At 35.8% G+C, this 25927-nt stretch overlaps 1 protein-coding gene across 2 annotated transcripts in view; it reads right to left on the bottom strand.

Moving 5' to 3' along the window:
- Positions 1-25927, bottom strand: part of LOC118182711 (uncharacterized) — a 71742-nt gene that overhangs the window by 2113 nt on the left and 43702 nt on the right. For both annotated transcript variants that reach the window (XM_035352097.2, XM_085817758.1), the window contains exons 2-3: positions 18228-18358; positions 3297-3579 (exon numbers count right to left, since the gene is read on the bottom strand). In XM_035352097.2, the coding sequence (XP_035207988.1) occupies positions 3297-3579; positions 18228-18316 (372 nt within the window). In that variant the 5' untranslated portion in view covers positions 18317-18358. The remainder of the gene's footprint in view (positions 1-3296; positions 3580-18227; positions 18359-25927) is intronic.

The following is a 25927-nucleotide window of genomic DNA, read 5'->3' as shown; positions in this document are numbered from 1 at the left end:
AAAGGAAAACAAATAAATACGGATTTTTTCAGCTAAATTCATTTTATAAATGTTGCTGCAGATATCAAAATGTCGACTAACTGTTAAAAAATTAATTAAACTTTTCCAATGATTTCTTTTTCAGTAAAAATTTATACCAGGTTGTTACGTTTAGAGAGAAGGTTAGAAATGCCGTAAAACACTTGCCCACGTAGCAAATTTTTCTTTTTAAACAAGGTTAAGCTTCATTCTGACCTTGAACTAAATGAGTGAGCTAAATTTATAACTTATAGCGTCTTTTTCTTTTAAAAGCGATTCCACACCTTTTGAAATTTATTTAAGAGATCCAATTCTAGAGCTACAGAATTCGTGATTCATTTGATTCCATTTATACATAGCGTTGATTATTCAAATTTCATAAATGCGTTGAATAGTTCAAATCCTCTCATTAAAATGCTCAGTACAGTAACGAGTTGCGGTTAGTTTCACACACAAAATCAAAGTATACCTTGCACACACACACAAAGAAAAAAAAAAGGGGGGGGGAGGACAGTTCTCTATCTCCCGTTGTACTAGACAAATTGTCGAAATTTAACTTGCGTTTTCCATGTTGGAAAGCACGACTTAGGATATACATTAGATTTATAAACAGAAGTGTTCTAACATAAGTATTTTGACACATAACCGGACTCTTTGTGAAATGACATACCAGTTTTTTTCCATATTTCGATTCTACGACTCAAATTATGCCTAGATATTGCGCCTTTTTTTAGTCTGCGCCAAGAATAATGGCGAACTTCTTAATTTATAGCAAACTATTTTCCTTGCGCACGAGCGGAAAAAAGGTCATGGTTCGTACTTTGAAATACTTTTAATAAGTGCGTAAACCACATTTGGTTTTATTATCGCTTATAAAAATATGCCGAATTTCAAAAGCGCCAATATGAAAATCCAATTTTGTGTCAAAATACCTATGTTAGAACAACGATATATATATATATATATCCTTAGTCGTGTTTTCGAGGCATGGAAAACGCAAGTTAAATTTCGACAATCGGGTCCAGCAGAACGGGAGATATGGTGTGTGTGTTTGATTATGGCAAAGCTTCGAGGGCTATCTGCCTAAGGGGAGGGATGCCTTCGTGGAGGACTTTCTAAGGGAAACTGGCTCGTATACACGTTACACATGGGGAAAACCACGAAAAACCCATGCAGCCAGCCCGTTCCCGGGATTCTAAACTCGGACCGAACTACCAGTGTTCAGCGACTTACCGCTCGACCGCTGGTGGGCGAACTTAAAAAGGAAAACATTTTTGTTAAACGATTAAGATATCCAGAAACGTTCAACAGAAGGACTGATGAAAAAAAAAATCTTTTAAAATTTTATTATCATTCGGCGACCTCCTTAACTTTACCGCTCGGCCGCTGGTGAGCCTGGGAGATATAGAACTGTCCCTTTTTTTGGGGGGGGGCAAGGTGTACCTACTATTAAGACTCGTGAATAACTAACTTACAACAGCAAAAGTCTAGGGGCATTATATGCTTTTAGGTGGAAGACTATCGGGGTGGATATCTCTAACCCGAAATATTTCACATTCGCGTAAGATATTGACGGCGGGGGGAAATCCGAGCTAGTCAGTTAATGCCCATCGGCAGACAAGACCGTCAGTAGCAGACGACAGAACCGCTCATCAGTAGACAAGAACTCGAGTCGAACAACAAATGTGAACCTCCGGTCAATGTTCACATTTGTTGTTCGACCGGAGTTCAGACCCCGGGGAATGAACAGGCTGCACGGGTCTTCAGTGGTTGTTCTTAAAATGTGCTCAAAAAACACCTTCTCTTAGACAGTTAGTCGTTAAGTTTTATCATGAATTTTCATTTTTAAATATTTTAAATATTTAATTTTAAGTAAAAAATACATTAGAATTGATATCAAATAAAATAGGAAAAATACTAAAAAAAAACTTAACTTTTTTTTCAATTTTTGAAAAAATGTTATTAACGAAACAAATATGACAGGCAAATGTGTAATAACAATTTTATGTAATATTACATACCTTATAAACGTGTTCAAAAATTTTAAAACTATGAATAGATCTAAACAGCAACAAACACACCGCCCGAAATGGTTTTCGATGGTCACAGCAATTTCCTCCCCACCCCATCTATTAGAGCACAAAGTTTTTTTTTTTTTTTTTTTTTTTGTTTTATTAGATTACGGCAGAGCACTCGAGGCTATCTGCCTTAACCCTTTCTGGCACACTACCTTTTAAAGTCAGAGTTTTAATTTAAAAAAAAAAAAATGTAGGCAGTCTAATTAGGCCTAGAGGAGTATACAAGTAAAATTTTGTGAAGATAGCACTTAATTCTGTCGGTGTGTCCAAAGTGGCACACTGATTGAAAAGAGCGCTGAAACGAGCATTGTTGTCAATGAACTGACCGATGAGATGCGGAGAAACAAGGAATACAGACTCTCAGTTGTCCCAGATTATCGGTGAGCACGGTCCGTTTGATTTTAGGCAAGATTTCAAGGTAAAAATTTAAAACTAATATAGAATAAGGAGATTAGCATACATATAAAAAAAAAAAATAACGCAGAAATTTCTTTTCAAACAATTCTTTTTATACCCTAAAAAAAATCTGGAAGATTTCCTTGAAAAATGAGAGAGTTTTAAAAAACTAAACATGGCTAAAATACATGGACTGGTTTGTGTTGAGCTGCCATCTACTACAAATAAAGAAGGTTCAGAGTAATATACTAGTAACCTGAATCATTTTTCATTCAATTTTTCTGTGCGTACAGAAGGAAATTTTCAGGTGTGTCCAGACCGGATACACTGTGCCGCAAAGAGTTAAGTGAGGGATGCCTTCGTGGAGGACTTTCTAAGCTAAAGTGGCTCGTATACACGTTACACATGGGGGAAACCACGAAAATGCCCATGCAGCCAGCCCGTTCGCAGGATTCGAACCTCGGACCGAACGTTCAGCACAAAGAAGAGCGATTCGACTTCTTACAAATAAAGAAAAGAAACCACAAATAAATACTTTTAGGACAAGCTGTCTGCAATAAACTCATACAATGCATTTGCGGAAACTACACCTGCTACTGCATACCTTAAAGAGAGGAAGAAAACAACATCGGAATTTCGGACGTTTCGGGCGGTTGTGGTCGTTTGAATGAAAGGCCGTCTGGGGCGTTTTGGTCTTCAAAGTGTTAAATGCAATGCTTACATATAGCTAGTAAAACTTATCTCGGCTTACTTTGCTTCTCAAAAAAGGTTAAAAAATAAACTAAGATGCATTAATACACTTACATCCAAGACGACTACTTCTGGTGCATGGACATCTACAGCTACACGTGATGGAGGAGCTGGTCGAGTCGAGGGATATGCGGCTGACTTTACACCCATTCTGCGGCTTCTCTCATCAACCACAACCTCAGTTCGACGAGTTATACGTGGATTTCGGCCTCGAGATCCTAGAAGGGCTCTTTGTGGTCCATCTTCTGGAGAAGACGCTGGTCTGCATGTCCATTCGTGAGGGGATGTTGCTTCTCCCAAACGTGAACAGCGACGATCTTCTAAAAGTAGGCGCCATCTGGAAAAATGTTTTTGCATTGCTCATATTCGTGAAATCGAGAAATTATTTAAAATTCACTACAGAAATCTTAAGAAAATGGTAACGATATATTTTCTTTTAGAGCATACACTACAAAACATCAATACAAGATACCTGCGAATCATTATTTGAAGGGGAGAAAAAGTATTACTCCTCTTTAAATGAAAAATATGATGTGTACACCCCGTGACTTCCATGTACGGAATATTAGATTATACACATTTTTTTTTTCTGCATTTCATTTAAACTTATTTCCTCGGTGTGGTGGTGGTGTATTTAATTATGGCAAAGCACACTAGGGCTATCTGTCTAAGGGAAGGAATGCCTTCGTGGAGGACTTTCTAAGGGAAACTGGCTATTATACACGTTACACATGGGGGAAACCATGAAAACATCCATGCAGCCAGCCCGTTCGCGGAATTCAAACCTCGGACCGAAATACCAGTGTTTAGAGACTTTAACGCTCGGCCGCTGGTGGGCCTTTATTTCCTCGAATTCCATTACTGATACATTTATCATTCAATTAATTCAGTTCACACTTCGCGACAAGGCAAAAATACATAAAACCTCAAAATAGCTTTATTAAAAATTGCTAAATATAGAAAAATAGGAAACATCAAATATAGTTAAAACAATTTGGAAAACAACTTTTACAACTAAAACAAACATACAACAAAAATTAGAATTTCTACGCAAAAACAAGCAATGCGACCATAGGGGAAGAAAGCAGATGTTTCGGTGGACAAAACTGAAAGTTTACTTTTGGTCCCACTCGGCAACGGCAAAAAGATACCGAAGGTGCACACCCTGACTTAATTCAAAATTCTGCTAAGTTTGAAATGAAAACAAATATGGCTGGTATGGTAAAAAAATTAGGCTTAGTCGCACTTAAACATCTATTAAATTGTTGATAATTCTATAACTACTGCATGCAGATTAACTAAAGGTTTAAAAACCTTATCCGGAATATAAGAACAGCATAATTAATCGTTTTTAAACCAGAAATGCACAATTTATCAACATATAAGAATACAAAAACTGAGTTCGGTAAAAAGAATAAAAAAACTCAGAATATAAACTTACAAGAATAAAAAAACTCATATATATTACTTTACTTTGTTATTCACTACTCTTTGGCGATTGCAACCAAAAAGGGAAGTGCACAACTACATGCTATAGCAGTCCTATATACAAAAATTCAACGTTCTGGGGCTACTGGTTTTTGAGTTATGCGAGATGTTACATAAGTACGTATGTACGCACAGACGTCACGAAAAAAATCTCTTCTGAATCCATTTTAAATATTTTTTGCGATCCGTTTTGGGAAAAAGTGTCCTTTATTCTGCCCTTACGTACAGATGTCACACGAAAACATCGTAAATTGCATTTGATAGCGGTCAAAATGGATATTTTTATTTTTTAATTTTCGTGATTACAAAACTTCCTTTAAACTTCGTACAAGGAAGTAAAAACATAACTAGAGTTATTGGAATTGGATGGAATGACAAGAGTAACCTGAAATTTTTGCTTTAAAGTTAGCGTTTCTGAAATTCGCTTTGACATCTCCAGCTGAAACTGTTAAAAGGTTAATCTGACGTCTGGATAAGGAAATTCTTATTAAAAATTTTATATCATCTAACAAGCTATGGATTGTTAAATTACCGTATGTTATCAGAGAATAACAGTTACGGGAAAAATGCCACGAAGCCGTTTAAGTTATGTTTATAGTCATAATTTAAGACAAATGCATTCAACGTACGCTATGCTAATATAACGTACGATTCTAAACTTTCAGCTAATATAACGTACGATTCTAAACTTTCATCGAATAGATATGATTATAAAATATAAGAATTTTGAGCATGTAAAATTGGACAGAATTCAAAATATTACCCAACAGGAGCTAGGGTCATAATTTGTACCTAATCATAGTTTATTCTTTTAGGTGTTATATAAACTTAGAGTAAAAAGTTAAACTTGTAACGGTTTTATTATTGAGGCAACCGGAAAGTATTGAGTTAAAAGTGTCCCTAGCCCATGTAATAAAACTCACAAGGAAAGTTTAATAGTTTATTCAGTTTATAAGGTATTTACTCCCTTCTTCAGCATGCCTTCGTGGTGTAAAGGTTAGCACACTCGGCGAGTATTCGAGAGGCCCAGGTTCGAGTCCCGGAGAGGGCATTGCTCACTTTTCACATCTCCTGCATCAAAATATAACCAAACGTCTCTACAGTGGCGCTAAAGTTGAAAAATGGTGGATGATTATTCTTCACCACCAGAATTTGGTGATTGGGTTCCCTCCCCAGTCGCCCTTTAAGAGGTGGAGTATGTAAGGTATTTTCTACTTCCTTCAGCATGCCTTCCGGTGTAACGGTTAGCACACTCGGCGCAAATTCGTGAGGTCCAGGTTTGAGTCCCGGCGAGGGCACTGTTTATAAAAAAAAAAAAAAAAAAAAAAAAAAAAAAGGAAAAAAAATCCTAATGACTCTACAGTGGCATCCGAAACAAAAACAAAGGTGGTGGATGATGATTCTTCACTACCAAGATTTGGCGATTGGGTCCTCTAATCCTCAGTTGCCCTTTAAAAGGAGAAGTATATAAGTTATTTACTCCCTCCTTCAGCATGCCTTCGTGATGTAACGGTTAGCATACTCGGCGCGTATTCGAGAAGTCCAAGTTCGAGTCTCGAAGAGGGCATTGCTCATTTTTCATGATTTATGTTTAAAATATCCTAATGTCTCTACAAGTTTATCAATAAAATCCAATAATATAAGAACAACCTTTATTCCAATTTTCTGTAATTGTAATAAAAGATTTAGTACGGTTATCAAGAAGCGACAGTTTAATAAGGAATTATCACACTTCATTGTGTGTGCTGTCATGATGTAACTGGTAGCACGTGAGGCTAGCGATCGGGTGATCAGTTGTTCGAATCCTGAGGATTTCATTGATGATTTTTCACGTTTCTGGTTCCAGAAAGATCTTAAAGGCTCCAGAATTTGAATTGAGAAAACAAGAAAAAGAAAAAATTACACGGTGTCGTATCACGTAAACATGGAACTTGAGGAGCGGTAGTTGATGGATTTTTGACTAAGAGTTCATGACCAAGATCATGGTGAAAATTCCCAGGACCGGCCCCAAAACTGTTGCTGCTGCACCGTGCGGTGGTAATTTGGGGTAGGGACAGAGACAGGGAAAAGTGGACGGAGCACCAGAACTTCAGTCAGGTATTGCTCCGTCGCACTACTGTACAAGTCCAACGACAGCCCACAGGGTCCAAAAGACACGAGTGGCGCTACACCAAGCAGCGAATGATTGCTGCCCATATCTCCAAGACCGTCCCCACCGGAGTGTAAGTAATTTGGGACAGTAAAATGTTCAGGTCGGCCCTAGACGTTTTGCTGCCCGGTGCAATCTCTACGATTCCTAAATTCTGCCTCCCCAGTGCCACCTTAAAAGCTGATAATTCGGGGAGGTGATAGCCTGTAAGGCCGAGAAGGGGCCAACTGTAATCATTTCTTTGAATAAAAGGGTATTTTAACCCTTAGCGATCTGCACGTTTTTGTACCACTGCCTACCAGTAACTTCGGCACATTTTCGCAGCGGAATGCAGCATCCAGACTATCTGCATAAATCAATTTCTTGTAAATATTTTACCAAAGGAAGGGATGTGACTATTCTCCTAAACTGACCAATAATCCTGCATATTCGCCAGGGGTAACGTACCCATATTGATAATAACTCCAATAAAAGCCCAAAACTCATCCTCTTCCACCGTACGCCACGTTTTCCAAACATAATTACTACATATTTCTTTATTCTTTAGAACATTTTCTGCGTAATTGTTAGTTTCTTTTATAACATCATTTACTAGTTGGTTTCTGAAAAATAATTTGAAATATTGTGTCGGCTGTCCAATATTTGTAGGAATTTGTGGTCCAATGACCTTTAGCGATACACTAAAATGGATTCTATCCGGAATATCTAATTCTTCCGTGACATCGCGCCATTCATCTAAGTCTTCCGGCGACTCTTCGATTTCACTCTCAATAACTACCATTCGTCGTCTCTTTGGTAGTATCATTTCGGAACCACTACTTGAAGTGTCAGAATTATAATCAATATTGTCTTCCACAATATCTTCTAACAAGAAAAATCAAACCCATCTTCACTATCCCTCAACTCTACATTCTCATCACAATAATTATGTTTTTTCATGTTTCTAACCATAAAATGGGTCAAATAATGTTTCAATTGTAACACTAGCCAGACTTAGCGCGTTTTAACTACAGATAACAATTGCCAACGCCGACGATTCCGTAACATTTTAATCCTAATCATGCTAAAAACGTTGGGCTTTGCAGCGGAGCCTACGGAGTTACGAAACAAATGACGGACGGCTCCGTAGCGGAGCCAACGGAGCGCTAAGGGTAGCGATAATTCGTTACTCAGTTTACAAGGTTCTTCGACATTTTATTATGGACAAAGTAGCGAGGAACATTATAGTTTTTATCATTTTGTTTTATCTTCGACGCATTCTCACCTTTCCTTTAATATTTCAAAGGGTTTTTTTACTAACATTTCATACTAGTTTTGTAACAGAGGTTTTATTAAGAAAACGAATTATCTATTCAATCACATTTCATAACTTTGTAAAATCGACAAAACGATAGTACTTTATTCATCAAAAACGAATTCATTTATAAATGGCGAAAAACAAATGAAATACGGATCATTGCCAGATGCCAAGGAAAATCATAATTACTACTGATAAAACTCTGTAAGCGATTTTTGGCACTCACATAGTTTAAAAGAATCCTTCTCGATAATTTTTCATCACAAATGAATCACGAATTATAGAATCATCACAAGACATCACGAATTATGGAAAAGGAATATAATTTAGCCTGAGTAAAGAATGATCGCTGGATTACCATTTGCCTGCTGTTAATCGTTAATAATACGTGTCCCTCATTTGGTTTTATACTTTAATAAGCGAAATAAATCTTTTGACGATATTTTCCATAACAAAATTTTATAAAAATTTTGAATATTAAATATCATTAGTTTTGTTCCTTCAAAAACGATTCTTCGTTTTCAATGACTCGACGGCCTACCGTCATGTGAAGAAGAAGTGTGTCCTGGCTTACTCCAGAAGTCTTTTCCAGGCATATCTATTTTTGTTTTCTAGATTTTAACCTTTAAAATACTTGTAGAGACATCAGGTATTTTTTTGAAGCAGGAGAGATGAAAAATGACTGTAACCTCGGACATCTCGAATACGCGTCGAGCGTGCTGACCATTACACCATGAAGGCATGCTAAAAAGGTGGGAGAAATACCTTATATACTCCCCTTTTAAAGGACTTTGCGATTAAGAGACTCTGTCGGCAAATTCTGGTGGTGGAGAATCATCGTTCAGTACCTTGTCCCTGTTCCAGCGCCACTGTAGTCACATCAGGTATTTTTTTAAAGCAGGAGAGATGAAAACTGAGCAATACCCTCGCCGGGACTCGAACCTCGGACCTCTCGAATACGCGTCGAGCGTTCTGACCACTACACCACGATGGCATGCTAAGAAGGCGGGAGAAATACCTTATATACTAAGATCGTTTTCGACGTAATCAACTCTTCTTAAAGAGGGTTCTATTTCCAATAGTTAGAGAGGGTTCTATTTCCTCAAGTTCTATTTCCAATAGGCTTCGCCAGAAAAAGTTTCTAGCAGCAACGATATTCATTCATTCTAGCCAACCCATTTAATTTAATTCATTCTAGCCAGCCCATTTAATTAATCAGCCAGTCTGTAATTGGACGAATTTTACAATATCAGGTTGTTTGTAAATTTTATAGACCTTCTAAATTAGATCTTCTACATGATCCATTCACTTGGACCCTAAAAAGAATGCAACGTAAGATCTTTCGTTCATAATTTCCCAGAGCTTCCTCATCATTAAAGTTACCCCAAGTCTCTGCTGCGTAAGTCAAGACAAATCTTATAAGACTTTTGTAAAGAGAAACAAGTTAGTTCTTAATTTAAGAAATCTGGATTTTAAATAACTCTTCAGGGTATGAACACATCTATTTGAAGCAATGATTTTTTATATACTTCTACGGCCATATTTTTTTTATTCATCTCCGTTCCCAAATAAGTACAACTGTTAACTTTTTAAAATTTATAATTGCCAATTCTAAATGATTAAGTTGAAAGTCTTACATTAAGCAAGGTAAATATTTATTTTCGTTTACAAATAAATTAATTCTTTTAGCACTTTGTTCCAGTGCCATAAACGCCTGTTTGAGAGCCTCAAAAATGAGCATACATTACAAACTCTAGCCACGACCGAATGATTAATTCATATAGTAAATCGAATCAAATCTGTAAAAAACTGAATGCAGATGCAATAGTTTAAATTTATTACAGTAAAATACTTTGTCTTGGTTACCCAAATTTTACTCGGTATGTTGCACAGCTAAAACATTTGCAGGAATCGCTTCAACTTACGAAGTAGAAGTCCTGTAAAATCTACTGTCAGACGTTAACTGAAAATTACAGATATGCCTATCAGGTCTTCTTTAACTTTTTTTTTCATTCGCGACAACCTTTTTATCAATGAGGTTTTTTCGCTACCCCAGGACCCCATAATATTTCCGAAAATTTTGTACCCCCCTTAGCATAGTGCAAATCCGACACACGCGTGAGCGAAACTGTCAATTTTTTCACTTGTACAGTAATATATTATTGCAGTTTTAGGTCACTAACTTTCATTTCTAATTTTAACAAATAGAACAATGTGAAAATTTTAAATAAGTAACAGACAAAATGTGCAAAGCAAGTAAAATGAACGTTTATATTATAAAAAGAATGCGTCAAAACGTTTTCGTTTCTTTTTTGTCTGTAATTTCTTATCTTTATCTATTTTCAGATACATTGTCTAAAAATATTTGATAATTGTAAAATTATTATAATACGTTGTAGAGACATTACGTATTTTTTGAAAGTAAGAGAGATAAAAAATGAGCAACGCCCTCCCCGGGAATCGAACCACGGACCTCTGGAATACGCGCCCAGCCTGCACACCACTACACTACGAAGGCATGCTAAGAAGGCGGGAGAAATACCTTTTAAAGTTTAAGAAATATCAAAACTGCTAAAATTTTTGGCGGTGCAGAATGGATGAAAATCGAGTACCTAAAAACATCTTCTCGGCCAGACCATTCGGCACCCGAGAAAGAGGGAGACCTAAACTTAGGTGGCTCGACTGTTTGGAAACAGACTTAAGAATTTTAAAAATAACCAATTGGATGTCCATGGCCAGGGATAAGTGATAAGTGACGGAGGGCGTGGGCACCATCCCTCTTCCACGATGGTCAATTGGTATAGCGTCTATCTACTTATCTAGAGTCCGGCTTGAGGGGCCACACGCGAGCCGCGCACAGGACGCCCTGTCCCGACGCACAGGACGTCCTGTTCAACGCCCAGACCGTACCGTCAGCAGTCGTGCCGACCAAATGCCAACGGGGTGGACTCCCGTCCAAAGTGACCGGGCCCAGCGTATATTGAACTCCAATAAAATGCTTACATGACAGAACAGGGGCAGTAATACATTCGTTTGATATCATTGTGCAGACATTGGTTGTATGAACGAAATGTTCGTTCATACAACCGACCTAATTAAACACATAAATAAATAGATGCCACTTAATGCATAACAAGTAAATACATAAATACTTGAGAGAACTAATTGCGTGTGCACATGAGTACTAAATACAACGTTACCTGGATACTGAATACATAAATGTTAGCATACATTTGCGACATGTTCATTCATAAGACCGACCTAATTAAGCACATAGCGTAGATACATAAATACAAAAGTGCCACTTAATACATAATAAAAAGATTCCTAAGTACATAAATACCTGAGAACTAAGTATGTGTGCATATGAGTACTAAATACGACCTTACCTGAAAACTGAATACGTAGATAGAAGCATACATTTGCGACATGTTCATTCATACAGACCGAAGTAATTTAACACATAGGTACACACATAAATACACACATAATTACTTGATTGCCGCGTTAATACATAATATATGAATGCCTAAATACATAACATGGCCAGGCATAGAAGAGCTTGGAATTCGATTCTGAGGAAGGCAAGGGCCCATCCTGGGCTGTCTGGCCATTGAAGAAGAAGAAGAAGAAAATTTTTGGCGACCCCTTGCTGCAAGTCCCGCGACTCCCATGGGGGGTCGCGACCCACAGTTTAAGAAACTCTGGTTTAATTATGCTAATGCATTGTCAGTGTTTTGTTGTGGAATGAACTTCCTTGTTCAATGACTCTAACAATAAAAAATTATCTTCATCTTGCTATTTCAGTAGTTACATAAAAACCGGCTTCATATTTGATAGATATTATCTAATAACGTTCAAGAACAAAACAACAGAATTACTTTCGCTTGAAATCGGCTCAAGAATAAAGGTCAACAGATATTTAACCCAACGTGATGTTACTTGCATTCAGATTAGATCATACATTCGTATGTAATGTGATGTTACTTGCTAAGCATGATTTTAAACATCGAAACTCGATTAATATTCAGTGTGCAGAAAAGTCATGTTAAATCAAACTGGGGTGACAATCTTTACCGCAATAAAATATTTTATCATGCAGGTAATGTAAACAAAATCTAGAAACGTTAAACATATAGGATAAGTTCTTAATATTGTTACAGCTGTATTGAAACAAGTTCAGACTGAATTAAAGAAAGAACAAAAGTCATAAAATCAGTTTATCCATGAGTACGGTGCACTTTTACATATGAACAAACAGAAATAAAATACTATTTCTCAAAAGTTATATTGTGATGTCGGTTTCAGATCCAAAAAAGAAAACTTTTACGTAGTTACACTGTAGATCAGGGCTTCTTAAACTTTTTTTCAATCCTGACCCTTTTTTATTACTGAGATTTTTTCGCGACTCCAGATATTAAATATAAAATAAAGATATAAAAATAAATACCCTCTCGTAAATAATTTACTTCTTTGGTAAACAATAAAAATTTTTTGCACTAAAAACAAACATTTTACATTTTACATTATTAAAGTTTACAGCACAGGTTTTTTACAATAGCTCTCACAGGTAGCAGCTTAACACTCAGCTTTACATTGTATTAGAGATCTCTATTTATACAGTTAGAAACTAACAAAGCGGCCGAGCGGTAAAGTCGCTGAACACTGGTAGTTCGGTCCGAGGTTCGAATCCCGCGAACGGGCTGGCTGCATGGGCGTTTTCGTGGTTTTCCCCATGTATAACGTGTATACGAGCCAGTTTCCCTTAGAAAGTCCTCCACGAAAGGCATCCCTCCCCTTAGGCAGATAGCCCTAGTGTGCTTTGCCATAATTAAATACACCAACACCACACCAGAAACTCACAAACTACTCAATTTCCCCTAGTTTAGCAAATGCTAGTCCACACTCAGGAATTCAAATATGTAGTTCTAGGTAAGTTAAATTAAAACTTGCTATTTACTAGCCGCTTTATTATTATTATTGTTATTTTAATATTTTGATAGATTGTATATAGTTTATTTTAGGTTTACATGCATAATTCTTGTAGGGGAAGTTATCAATAGGCAAGAGTTTCTAAATTACTTTTAGAAATTAAAAACTTGGTTTTCTACTCTTAATTGACATTTAATTAATATTTTAATTCCTTGTCATTTTACTTGCTAAATTTCTCAAAATTCCTACTAGTTTAAATTTATTTTGCAGTAATTCACAACATTTGGTTTTACTTTTGGTTTTGAAGTTTACTTTTACCCTTGCCTATATGGATGACAAAACACGAATTGAGCAATTGAAGGGTTAGGTTTGGAGGCAACTTCCCCTTGATAAGTCTGTCTCCTGCCTGCTCAACAATTATTCACTTATGCAATTTAATTTGGTCTTAAAAATTCCTTACAAAATATTTGAGATTTATTCTTTGGAATATTATACATCTTTTTCATGGTTTTAGATACGTGCACTTAATTTACATATGCTCTTAGAATTTAATAATGTAAATTAGTACGCAGCAATAATTAATTTTTTATTTTTTAATTTTGCAATTAAATTTCTTAATTTGATTTTAAATTTATACTAACTTTATACGAACAGATAATATTTGTTAAATACATATAAAAAGAAGTATTTTAGGATTTTTTAAGCAAACAAAAATTAAAGAAAATTGTAATGAGACAGATGTACTCGCTTTCTGCTGCATAACTAATTAAATGTTGGTGCGATATTTGACACTGCTCGACAGAAAGCATCTTCGTGATGTTTCAACATTGAACGATATTTGGTTTTAATTAGCGTTAAAACTGAAAACGTAGTTCTATAAAAATATGTGGTGCTGAATGAGAGAAGAACATTTTATGCAATTTCAGAAACAATGAGAAATCTAGTTCTAATTCCAAACCAGAATTCATGAAGGACTTTTGTGAGATCTCAAGTTTGAGTTTTAGGCTTGAGTCGCTAGATAGTTTTTCAAATTCTTTTTGCACTTTACGTAACAGGTAATTAATCTCATTGATATCATTTAATGTATAAGGTACTTCTCTCGCCTTCTTAGCATGCCTTCGTGGTGTAGTGGTCAGCACGCTCGACGATAAGAGAGGATAGCAAAGTTAAAAAAAAATAAATAAATAAACGTTAATAAAACTTAAAATCCTTACACTGTACATTATTATACTATAAAATGCAAGAAGTATTCTCATAAAGTATTAGCTTTATATTTCTAAAAACATTTGATAAAACAAAACTGGAATGTTAGGACGACTAACGTAGAAGTGGGATAATATGGTGGATTTTGCTTACGAAGTAGTTTGTGTTTATGTGAACTGTATTTATATATGACTACTAAAATTTAATTTTTGTTTCGTAAAATCAAATAAGACTATCACTGTATAAAATATTTCTCTCGTCTTCTTAGCATGCCTTCGTAGTGTGGTGGTCAGCACGCTCGACGCGTATTCGGAAGGTCCGTGAATCGAGTCCCGGCTAAGAGCATTGCTCATTTTTCCTCTCTCTTGCTTTCGAAATAACTTAATGTCTCTACAGTGGCGCCCGAACTAAAAGGTGGTGAATGATGATGCTTCACCACCAGGCTTTGGCGATTGGGTCCCCTAAAACCCTAGTCGAGCTTTAAAAGGGGGAGTATATAACGTATTTCTCGCGCCTTCTTAGCATATTTTCGTGGTGTAGTGGTCAGCACGCTCGAGGCGTATTCGAGAGGTCCGTGGTTCGAGTCCCGGTGAGGGCACTGCTCATTTTTCACATCTCCTGCTACCAAAAAAAAAACACCTAATGTCTCTAAAATGCAATGTCTTTATAAGTCTAATCTCATCAGTGTCATTTAATGCAATTTCTTTAAAAGTCTTATGAATGCAATTTCTTTAAATTCAACTACCGAAGTGAACTTACGTGACCCTAAAATTTCGATTTGCGACTCCATTTGGGGTCGCGACATATAGTTTTATGAAACACTGCTCTAGATGAAGATCGGATGGAAAATATAACTGCCAGAGGAAACTTTAAAGGAAGGGTACTAGAGGTCCGCATAATGTTCTAAATTTCATGCTATTGGTGGTGACCACACTTCAAGAGGATAAGAGCCGTATTATAGATTTCATGAACGTTCGGAGCCCGGATGTCCAAAAGTATATCGTTTCAAAAATAATTAGACAGGTTTTGAATATAAAGAAACTTATTAATTAATAAAATTAATGAGAATTTTCTCATTTTATATGTTAACATGATTATATATTTCATTTTATATGTTAACATGTACTGGTGGGAGGAAATGCTGGCGACTAAGCATAAGAAATCCTACACAAGACTGTCTTACTGTTTACAATTGCAGTATTACGGAAATTGTGTGCTTATAGCATGTGCTTCTGCTTTATTTTTATTTTGGTTTATTTTGTTCATAAACATTACATTTAATATCAGTTCTTTGACTTTAATTCAGTAATTTAAACTAGATTTATTCCTTAATTTGTTAAAGTATACACGAATAGATTGTGTGGTAAATACTCAATTGCTTTTATTTCTCAGAAGTATAATCAATAAGCATTCAGCTAACACAAGTATATCTTGTAATGTTTCCTATTTCGTAATCATTCTTAAACGAAAATTTGCCTAGTTTACAATAGATAGTTACACTCTAATTAATGAAGCAACTTACAACCTAACACGTTTTAAAACCCCTAACTGTTTACGCCCCGATAAACACAAAATAAACCGTATATCGTATTTATCTTCTTTTAAAATTGCACGAAATTCTGTTCTGGGCATGCGCTGTAAGCAAAATTCGTTTAACGCTGATCAACTCAATGTGCGGTTTGCACATTTTTCACGTCTCCCGCTTCAAAAAATCCTAATGACACTACAAATGTATGCATGAATACCCTTTTAGCGGTTAATTATTCTTTTCTCAGTAGTTGTCTCTTATTCGGTTATTTTGGAAGAACCAAATTCTTAAAATTAAGCCAACGCCAAATTTAAGAATCTATCTGAAGTGAGACAAAAAATTTAAAAATACTGCGTCATGATGTATACTTTACGTACTATCAAAATTTAATTTATTTACGATCGGTGATTTGAAGCCACTCCTTTTTCGATATGTGTAGTATTTCTACACATTTTATAATAACAATTTAGAGTGATAATAATAACAGAATTCATAAAAAAAAAAAAAAAAAACGATATTTTTGAAAAAACTATTTTTATATATTTTAAACTTTATGTACTTTTTCAATATGCTTGTAGACGTTTTGGATGTTTTCGTAGAAACCAGTTCCAGCAATTTTGGTTCACTCTTCTGTTGTTTTTCTGAATTCGTGAAATACTATCACAGTTGTGTCTTTCAATGTATGATTTCACTTTTAGAAATAGTAAACAAACTGCGGGATGACAAGTCTAAGAGCAAGATTATTAATAAAAGATCTGATGCCGACATCACAACTTCCTTTACGGAATATTAAATTACGCGCATTTTTTGCTGCTTTTCATTTAAACTTATTTCCTCGAATTTCATTAGAGGTAGATTTTTTATTCAATTAATTCAGTTCTCCGTTCGCGGCAAGGCAAAAATACATAAAACCGCAAAATATTTTCATTAGAAATTTAAAAATATAGAAAAACATAAAGCATCAAATACAGTTAAAACAATTCAAAAACCAATCTTTACAGTTAAAATTAGAGTTTCTACGCAAAAACAAGCACGTCGGCCAGCAGGCAAAAGGCAGATTTTTCGATGCATAAAACTGAAAGCTTACTTTTGGTCCCTCTCGACAAAAAGACACTGAAGGCGTGCAGAAACTGGCTTAATTCACTATTCTGCTAAGCTTGAAATGTAAACAAATATTGCTGCTTGGGGGGGGGAATTAAGAGCTTAGCCGAACTTAAACAACTTTTAAATTGTTGATATTTCTACAACTACTGCATGCATATTAACTAAAGGCATAAACATTTTAACCGGAATATAAGAACAACATATTCAATCATTTTTAAAGCGCAAATTGCACAATTTACCAACCTATAAGATCAAAGAAAACTGAGCTCACGAAGCCGAGTAGCAGAAAGGTATATATATATGTATATATATATATACTCTTGATGCGGCAAATTGCAACCAAAAAGGCAGGTGCACAACTAGATGCTATAGAAGTCCTATATACAAAATTTTAACGTTCTGAGAATATTCGTTTTTGAGTTATGCAAGAGACCTACGTACGGATGTCACGAAAAAATCTCTTCTGAAATTAATGTTTTGTACAAAAGGTAAAAAATATCCGTTACTTTCTCTTAGGATAATTTTTTCTGAGAATTGAGATCTGTAGCTTCTTTCTATCTGAAAGCGTTTACTGTCTTCCAAAACAAGCAAAACTATTGGTGAATTACCACCACCATGGAATAAAAAAAAATCCACTTATAGATCTTCCGATCAAAACTACTAAAAGTACAAAATTGCTGGTCTAAGAAAATTTCTTCTTGAACATGCAGGTGGCTGTCGTTTTATTTCTAAATTACAAATAAAACGTCAAACTTTGTCACTATAAAAGATCCATTTGAAACGTTCCGGCTTACTTTCAAATATTTCAGACATAATCTTTAGATATTTCAATTTACGGAAACAATATTTAAAAGCAACTCTCGCGTTACTAAGAAAATCTATGGTGTCCGATCGAAAAATTTGAAAACTTGGTAGCTGTATTGTTTAAACAAAACTCTTGATGTTATAGTAATAATTACAATATACTAAAAAAGATTTTTTTTTAAAAAACCTAAATAAGACTTAAAAAATTTCAGAAAATAATTACGAAGAAAATTTCACCGTTTAATCTAAAATACTGCACGTCTTCAAGCTTATCTTACATGATAAAATAATTATTTAAAAAAAATAATATTTAATATAATTATAATAATTATATTTGGAAGATTATAAAAACAAACTCATAAAATAATTTAAAGGTAAGTGCAAATAAAAAATAAATTTAAAGTAATATTTGAAATAAAAATGTAACACAACAGGTTTTCACTTTATACACATAGGTTATAAAAGTGGTAGAGAACTCACAGCCAATAGAGGGCAAAGATTACCGCCGATAGCACAGCGAAGCTGATCACCACAATGACAATGATGACCGTCTCTATGGCCACGGGCATCCCAGAAGTCAGGTACCATCCTACGATTCAAACTTAAGATTCCTGGAAACAGATGAAGCGAAATTATTAGTATTTAAATTGCTTTATATATATATATAGAGAGAGAGAGAGAGAGAGAGAGAGATCATTTCAGTTCAGTAAATATTAGGAAACCTAATGTGCAACGTGTTTAAAAGCCAGTTTATCTTAGATCTTAGAAAGACCTAGACGATGGCATCTTTCCCTTTCGTGTAGTACCAAGGAACAAATACAAATTACTCCTATGTTCAAAACGTTCACGGAAAACACTTGCATGATGGAACGCAATTCTACTTGAAAGAAAAGAAGTTACTACCTAGTCATATTCAAATCCAACTAAAACAACTTGCTTACAAGTCTTGGCAAAATTTGGGGAACAATGCTCCACAGAGAAGACGCACATATAACGGGATCCCCAATGTAAGCTTCGCATCTGTGTACTTGAATCCTACATTAAATTCTAATACAACAGGACACGGTCCTTCCCCAGACATTTTTACGCAAGAAATATGGCGAAATCCGATATCTGCATATGTGGGGAACAGGGAACTCCTAATCATTACACTTTCTCAGGCCCCTTAACTGAGGATATTCACATAAAATCTCCACAAACTGATCCCCTGGCATTCCACTGGTTTCTAATTAAAGATAAACATCTGTATCCAAAGTTTCGAAAAATTATGAAAAGACTCTCTTCCTACGGCCTAGATCTGTGTCAAGTGCAGGTCCTCATACTGCATAAATTTAGTGAATTTTTACATGCACTAAAGTCCTCATATTGCATAAATCAAGTGCAAGTCCTCATACTGCATAAATTTAGCGAATATGGAAAAAGTGACTCCACTTGTGAACTTTATAAACTGCAACATATCTGAAGCGGGGCGTACGATGGGATTGCACGATATACCATAATAGGCAAATTCTAAACCATTTGGAAAGCTTCAGTTGCCCAACTCCTCAATCCTACTTTGTAACTTATAAAACTTGCAATTATTATTTTTTTCCTCTCTCTTTTCTTTTTTCCCTTCCCCCTTTCTTTTTTAAAAAATTAGTTAGTGTGAGAAGGCATTATCAGTTGACCCATGGTACATCGCTGGTGTTCCCCATACTTTTACCCTGTACCTGTACCTCGTCATATTTGATGAAATATGCAATAGAACATGTATACTTGCTCTAGCGTTCCTCACATTCTTGGAAGCGTTTTCTTTTTGATATCTGTAAGAGACTAGCCGTCACATCGTTTAGGATAGCTTGAAAACGTTGATCGAGTGAAATTAACTTGATAAGAGAGGACAGCAAAGGGCAAGAAATCTATCGAATAGGGTATTTGTAGCATGAGAGTGATTTGATTTTAACCAAAGAAAACCAAACTTCTTTGCTACAGCGTTCTTCGCTGCAAATGACGCAGAATCCCGAATGGCCGAAAGATGCCTTAAGTCTGTTGTGAGCATTATAGGACGCTTGCGAAATCGGGAAAAATTATTGCCAGTTTCAAGTACGATACATGACTTTCCCGCGAATCAAAACAATACTCATATTCAGTTATACTTCTTGAAGGAATAGGAACACTATGCCAGTTTCCCTTCATACACAATTTCCCGATAAAAGGAGCTTTAATCTAAGACTGTGCTTAATTTTAGATTTGATAGATGTAGACTTTTCTGTTCTATAAATAAGCGTGATTTATTTCAAATTTTTCTCTTTTTTTTTTTTCCTATGGTGGGCGCTTGTCTATAACGGCATTGCCCACTATTAAAGCCAGAAGTCGTGGCCATTATATTGCGGAGGCACCTAATAGGCGGCCACCGTTACGTACTATGAAGGGACAGTCAATTTTATATACAGGCCTTCTCCGGGGTTCAAACCCCGTCCCTTCGGTATCGCAGTCAGACTTCCCTAACCACTATACCGTCTGGGCGGCGATTTATTTCAAATTAATGGATAGAATTTTTATACAGTGAATTTTAACTATCAAATCATCATAATCAAGTCAAAAGGCATCTAGTTCCTGCATAAAATGTTCCTACGGAAAATATCAAATTTACGTATAAATTAAATTGTTTTTAATGGGTATCTAGCATTCGAATTATGCAGATCTTTTAATTAATGACTATTAATCTTAAAACAGCAAAATTATTCATTATTTTGCGGTTTTAAACGTAGTATTCATGCAAATTTAACACTCTGTTTCTCAAAATAAAGCCCAGGATAGATAACGCCAATTCTTAGCTTGCGTGCATATATTAACATATGCGTTGTATACATTTGCAATAATACATAAGTATGCGTCAATACCTAAGTTAGATCAAGGAACTGGCTCACTATACCGCTAGCTTCATTTTGCTTGCGATGCAGTAAACCATCAGTTAAATGAAGATCTCGCGGCAAATTGAAAAGAAAAACGCATATCCTGTAACGACTACCAAAGAGAAAAAAAATCGTCTTCCCCTGGACGGACATTTTTTTCTTTTGCAGCTTCATAGACAATTTTTTTTTTTTTTCGGAATATCCATGTGCGGGCGAGACACGTTGGGAGTATCAAACAGGTTACAATTTACAGTGTGGGAAAAATACAGGTATTATCACTTCTGCCTCCTCATGATGTTCTCTTTCTCAAGGTTATATAGCCAGTCTATTCACTCACAATTTCAATGACATACCGGTATACAATTTATGTGTCTGACACTCTGTTTCGAAACTAGTTCTATGCCATAAACGTTCACCACGCTTTGGTAAATGAAGTTTAGGGTTGAAAGGAACGTCATACGCTTAGACAACTCTCCGTGAAACTAGTTTTAAATAAAGAGACTTCTTAGAACAAAGGAGATAATTATCGCATTATTAAAGTTATTGCTGCTTTGAACTGCCTCCAAAAAGTTATCATATGTAACAATGTTCATTATCTAAATGCAGTACATGGAATCACGTCTTTATTTTGGAATGCATTAAATTTGATAAATCTAATCAAGATAAATGAAATGAAAATGGATTGAAATTCCAAATACGTACAAATATTTATCCTTACTATTATAAATCGCTATTAGTAGTACTTACTACAAGTAGTATTACTGATATATTTTAAATCTGGGTTTGATTTATTTTTTGCATACATAAAAGTAAATTTACTATCTATTTGTAGAATTATTAGGTTATTTTGAAGCAGGAGACATGAAAAATGAACAATGCCCTCGCCGGGATTCGAACCTGGACTTCTCGAATACGCGCCGAGTGTGCTAACCATTACACAAAGGAGGCCTGCTGGAAGGAGGGAGAAAATTCCCCTTTGAAAGGGATTAGGGGATCCAATCGCCAAATTCTGGTGGGTGAACAATCATCAACCACCTCTTTTTTATTTTATTTCTGGCGCAATTACAGTCATTAGGTTATTCTGAAGTAGGAAACACGAAAAATGAGCAATGCCCTTGCCGGGACTCGAGCCTGGACCTCTCGAATATGCGCCGAGTGTGCTAACCATTACACCACGACGACATGCTGGAAGGAGACAGAAAGTGCCTTATAACTTATGTGGTTTAATGCCTGCTAGGCAATTAAACTGGCCTTATAACTTAAATTGCCTGTATCACTAAATAGCATACATTGTAGCATAGCAATATTCTATAGGTATTATACAAACGACAGCAATAATGTAATGTTGAATGACAGTAATATAAATTTCGATAGCATTGAAGAGGTGTAGCTAAATGGTGAAAACTGAAGAATGTGAAGTTCAGCTACGTATATAAAGAGTTTGGAGAATGCCGTACGTCAGGCAAGAAGTTCGAAGCTCAAAAGAACTATCGTAGAGTTGCAGTAAAACTGAACGTTGTCGTCCACGTCACGAAGAGAAAGCAAGAAATTGACTGTGATTTCAAGCTAATTGACTGATTGTAGGAAGAAAAGGTAAAGTATCACAGAATACAAGTTCTGTTGGAGGAAAAGGAAAAATTGCAGGTTCAACACTCCCAATCCCGAACTTAATACCGAATCAGCAATTTGGGTTTCGAAAATGCCTGTCGATTACAATGCAACTAATAGTTAAGGATGGTTGATTTTTTCAGTGCTGCGATTCACAAACACCAAAGTACCGCTTTCGTCAGCAAAGTTCGCCTAAACGACTTGGGCGAAAACTCGAGGGAAAAACAGGCATCCGCGTAGTAGGATTATAAGGCTGACGATTTTCGGTCAGGATTGGAATGCTGTATCCAAACATTAGTAAAACAGAAAAATTACGATAGCAATTTCTCTCTTTTTAGCATTTCTCGATGTCCACGGTGCTTCAAGAAAGATGTAAAACGTTGAAAGTCGACGCATGAAAATCTTTCAGACTGCATTAACCTGATCTGCTCATAAACAGGATAGACACAACGAGAAAAGCATTCGAATAAAAAGTGCTAAACGGCAAGTGAGAAGCAAATAATTAAGAGAATACATTGGTGAAAAAAAGTCCTAGGGGGAAGGGGGGCTCTTTTCATAGCCGGATGAATTTGGAAGGGAGATGAGGATTTCACATTTCTATCTTGTTTTGTTGCTTTCCTGTGAAAGGTCAAAAGTGCACCATGACTTTACGAACACACTGTATAGTTGCTAACAACGAATCATTAATTTTCTTTGTTACGATTTTCATTAAGGACAAGACAGTAAGCTAGAAAATGTTATTGTTGTTGCAGCTAATGCTCAAGCGTCTGACCTATAGTCAGCCCAAGCCCACGAAATTCCTCGTGGCAAGCAGTGCAAGTTTTACGCCTGTCGTTGGCAACAGCCTTTAGCACCTAACAGGTCACAGTGAGATTTAGCTCAGTTACGCCCTGATGGAGAGCACCCACGGGGGCGGAGAAATCCGAGAGTCTTCCACCCCTCTTCCCCTCCCACTAACCTCTCGGGAGGACTTCCGGCTCACTGCGCATTTAGAGTGCCCCATGCCGCACAGACGCTATACATTTACAAACATCTGCCATCTTCGAGATTCGATGCCGGGCCCTTCGGAAGTCAGCGACGCTAACCACTATACCGATTGGGCGCCGGAAAATATTATAAAAAGAATGATTACTTAATTAATAGATTTACTTTCAAGTAAAACATATTTTAAAAAACGTAAAAATTTCATTATTTTAAAATTACTTCTTTTCTTTTATTTTTTTAATAAACTGTGCCAGACAACAACTTTAATCTAAAACAGAAACTTAACAGGTTTACATTTACATAACAATGAAATATATACTTTCAAATAAACATTTTGTACAATAGATAACATTTCCTTCGACGTAAGAACACACAAGAGAAAGGAAATGAGCTGTCACTAAACTTGAAGTGTAAAGGAAGAGAGCAGCTTTTGATGCAGCTGCATAAGCTGTAGTTGACTCATTTCTATGAAAAAGGTAAAGAAGGTCAACGACTACAAAACAATGCTAAGTTCGAAGCATGTCTTCTATATACGATACAGCAATAATAAATTTAATACCTTGCACATAGCCAAAAATTATTAAAAATAATAACAATAAAAAATTAATAAATTATTTATTCAAATAATCAGGCTTATTGTTTGAAAAACAATATATTTACATTGGATCAAACTTTCCCATTTTATTTAAGAATTCGAAAACATACTTCACGTATAAAGTACACTTTTAACATGGAAGATCCTGCACTTTATTAATAATTAATAAGAAGCTCTCAGTTTACACTGGATTCGTTTCAGGACAAAATACTGTAAACTGGAAAGACTTTCAATGCAGTAAAACATCTCTGACAAACATTCCACGCATCGAAATAAATGTTAAGTAAGAGAATGAGTTAGACAAACAGCGCTCGTGTGTTCTGCTGCATTCAAATAAACAAAATAATATATACATAATATCGTTGGGGCCAACCAACGGCTGAACACTGGTAGTTCGTCACGAACAGGCTGAACATTGGTAGTAGTTAGTCGCTGAACTCTAGTAGTTCCCCGCGAAAGGGCTGGCTGCATTGGCATTCTTGTAGTTTTCTCCATCTGTAACGTATATATGAGCCAGTTTCCCTTAGGAAGACCTCCACGAAGGCATTCCTTCCCTTAGGCGCACAACCCTCGAAGGCTTTGCCATAATCACGTACACATAATAGTGCTACATATTAGAATATTTGAAATATTATTAAATGTGCAGTGATTTTTAGCGCTTAGTTCTTTGCTCCTGTTGCTTTTCCGCTTTTTTCCCCCACGTGATTGGCGGTATTTGCATTAATTTACACAGGAAAAAACGTTTTAGTGTTCGCCGGTCTCTCTCGAAAACTATCAGTTTATACCATATATTGTTTACAAACGTTAATATAACGTTAAAATTGTACTGCATGCAAGAGTGAAGTGATAAATGCACAGCGCATATAAATGGAAATAACATAAGAAATTTTTATTGTACATGCTTGCAAGGCCGCAAACCAAAAGTTACGGAATGTTAAACGCCTCTACACACAGGGTTGGAATTTACAAAGAAAAGCTTAGGGAAATAATGCTTTCACTCCCAGGGAAAAAAAAAAAAATCTGAAAGTTTCAAGATTTTATATTCCCCCCTGTGTGTTACCTTTATTTATTAAACATCATGCTCTTCGCAGTTAAACCACAGAATTTAGTTCAACAGCAATATCACAAAATAATTTAAAAGGAGCACATCTTTAGAATTTCCGATACACACAGTCTCGCACGCTGGAGATAAAAATGTTTTTCTCCCAAGTACTGTGCTGCCATTGCTTGCTTTGCAATCGTTGACTTTCCTACTCAAAAACTCATAAATGCTTTACAAAATATGAAATAGATAATAAAACAAATTCAAAACTTGAGCTTCCAGATGCCCATATTCGGGTGGAGAAGTACATTATTCAAAATTGGACGACTCTGGGTATGTGTTTTATCACATACATGCAGATTCATCATTATTTAATTTCGTTAACTATAACACAGGGGGATAATATTTGGTGGCAACAATTTGAAAAGTGAAACGCCACAAAATGCCAAAACGAAATTAATAGCCCTTCCAGGCTAACGCACTTAGGGCTAAAAATTCTTTCGTTTCTTGAAATGCTGACGGTAAAGAGAGATTATATTTCATTTAATGATCCTAATACAAATCCCTCTTTCCCATCAGGCTTTTCAAGAAAATATTTCTTAGTTACTTCTCATTTACGTTTCTGACAGTAGATGGTGTCAGTGGTTTTGCTTCGATACTTTAACTAGAACTTTCTCGATTCTTTCGTCTGTTGATATCGCATAAGCACATTTTCTATAAACTCATTTTAAGACCTACAATTAAAGAGCCCTTTGCAGACAATAAACATTTGAAAAATTGTTCTAAGTCTGAGTACTTTTTCATAATTAAAGTTATACAGGGAAGGCCAAAATAAGGTTTACACGTTTTAAATATTAACAGCAGGAATGCTAATACTGTAACAGACTTCGTACACATTCCTGCTCATGGAAATTAAGTACTTTTAAGGACAATTGATAAAACAAATTAAGGATCTATCAGAAAATGGGAACTGAATAAATTCAATTAAAGATATTATCGATGCCTGAACTTCACTTTTGTAATACCATTCTAAGAATAAAATAGATTCGTAAGGAAG

The sequence above is a fragment of the Stegodyphus dumicola genome, chromosome 5 (genome assembly GCF_044657685.1).
Source record: "Stegodyphus dumicola isolate Sdum_Otavi_A_Nest chromosome 5, ASM4465768v1".
NCBI lineage: Eukaryota > Metazoa > Arthropoda > Arachnida > Araneae > Eresidae > Stegodyphus > Stegodyphus dumicola.
Note: the sequence above shows the minus strand (reverse complement) of the source record. Positions and strands in the feature narration are given on the sequence as shown.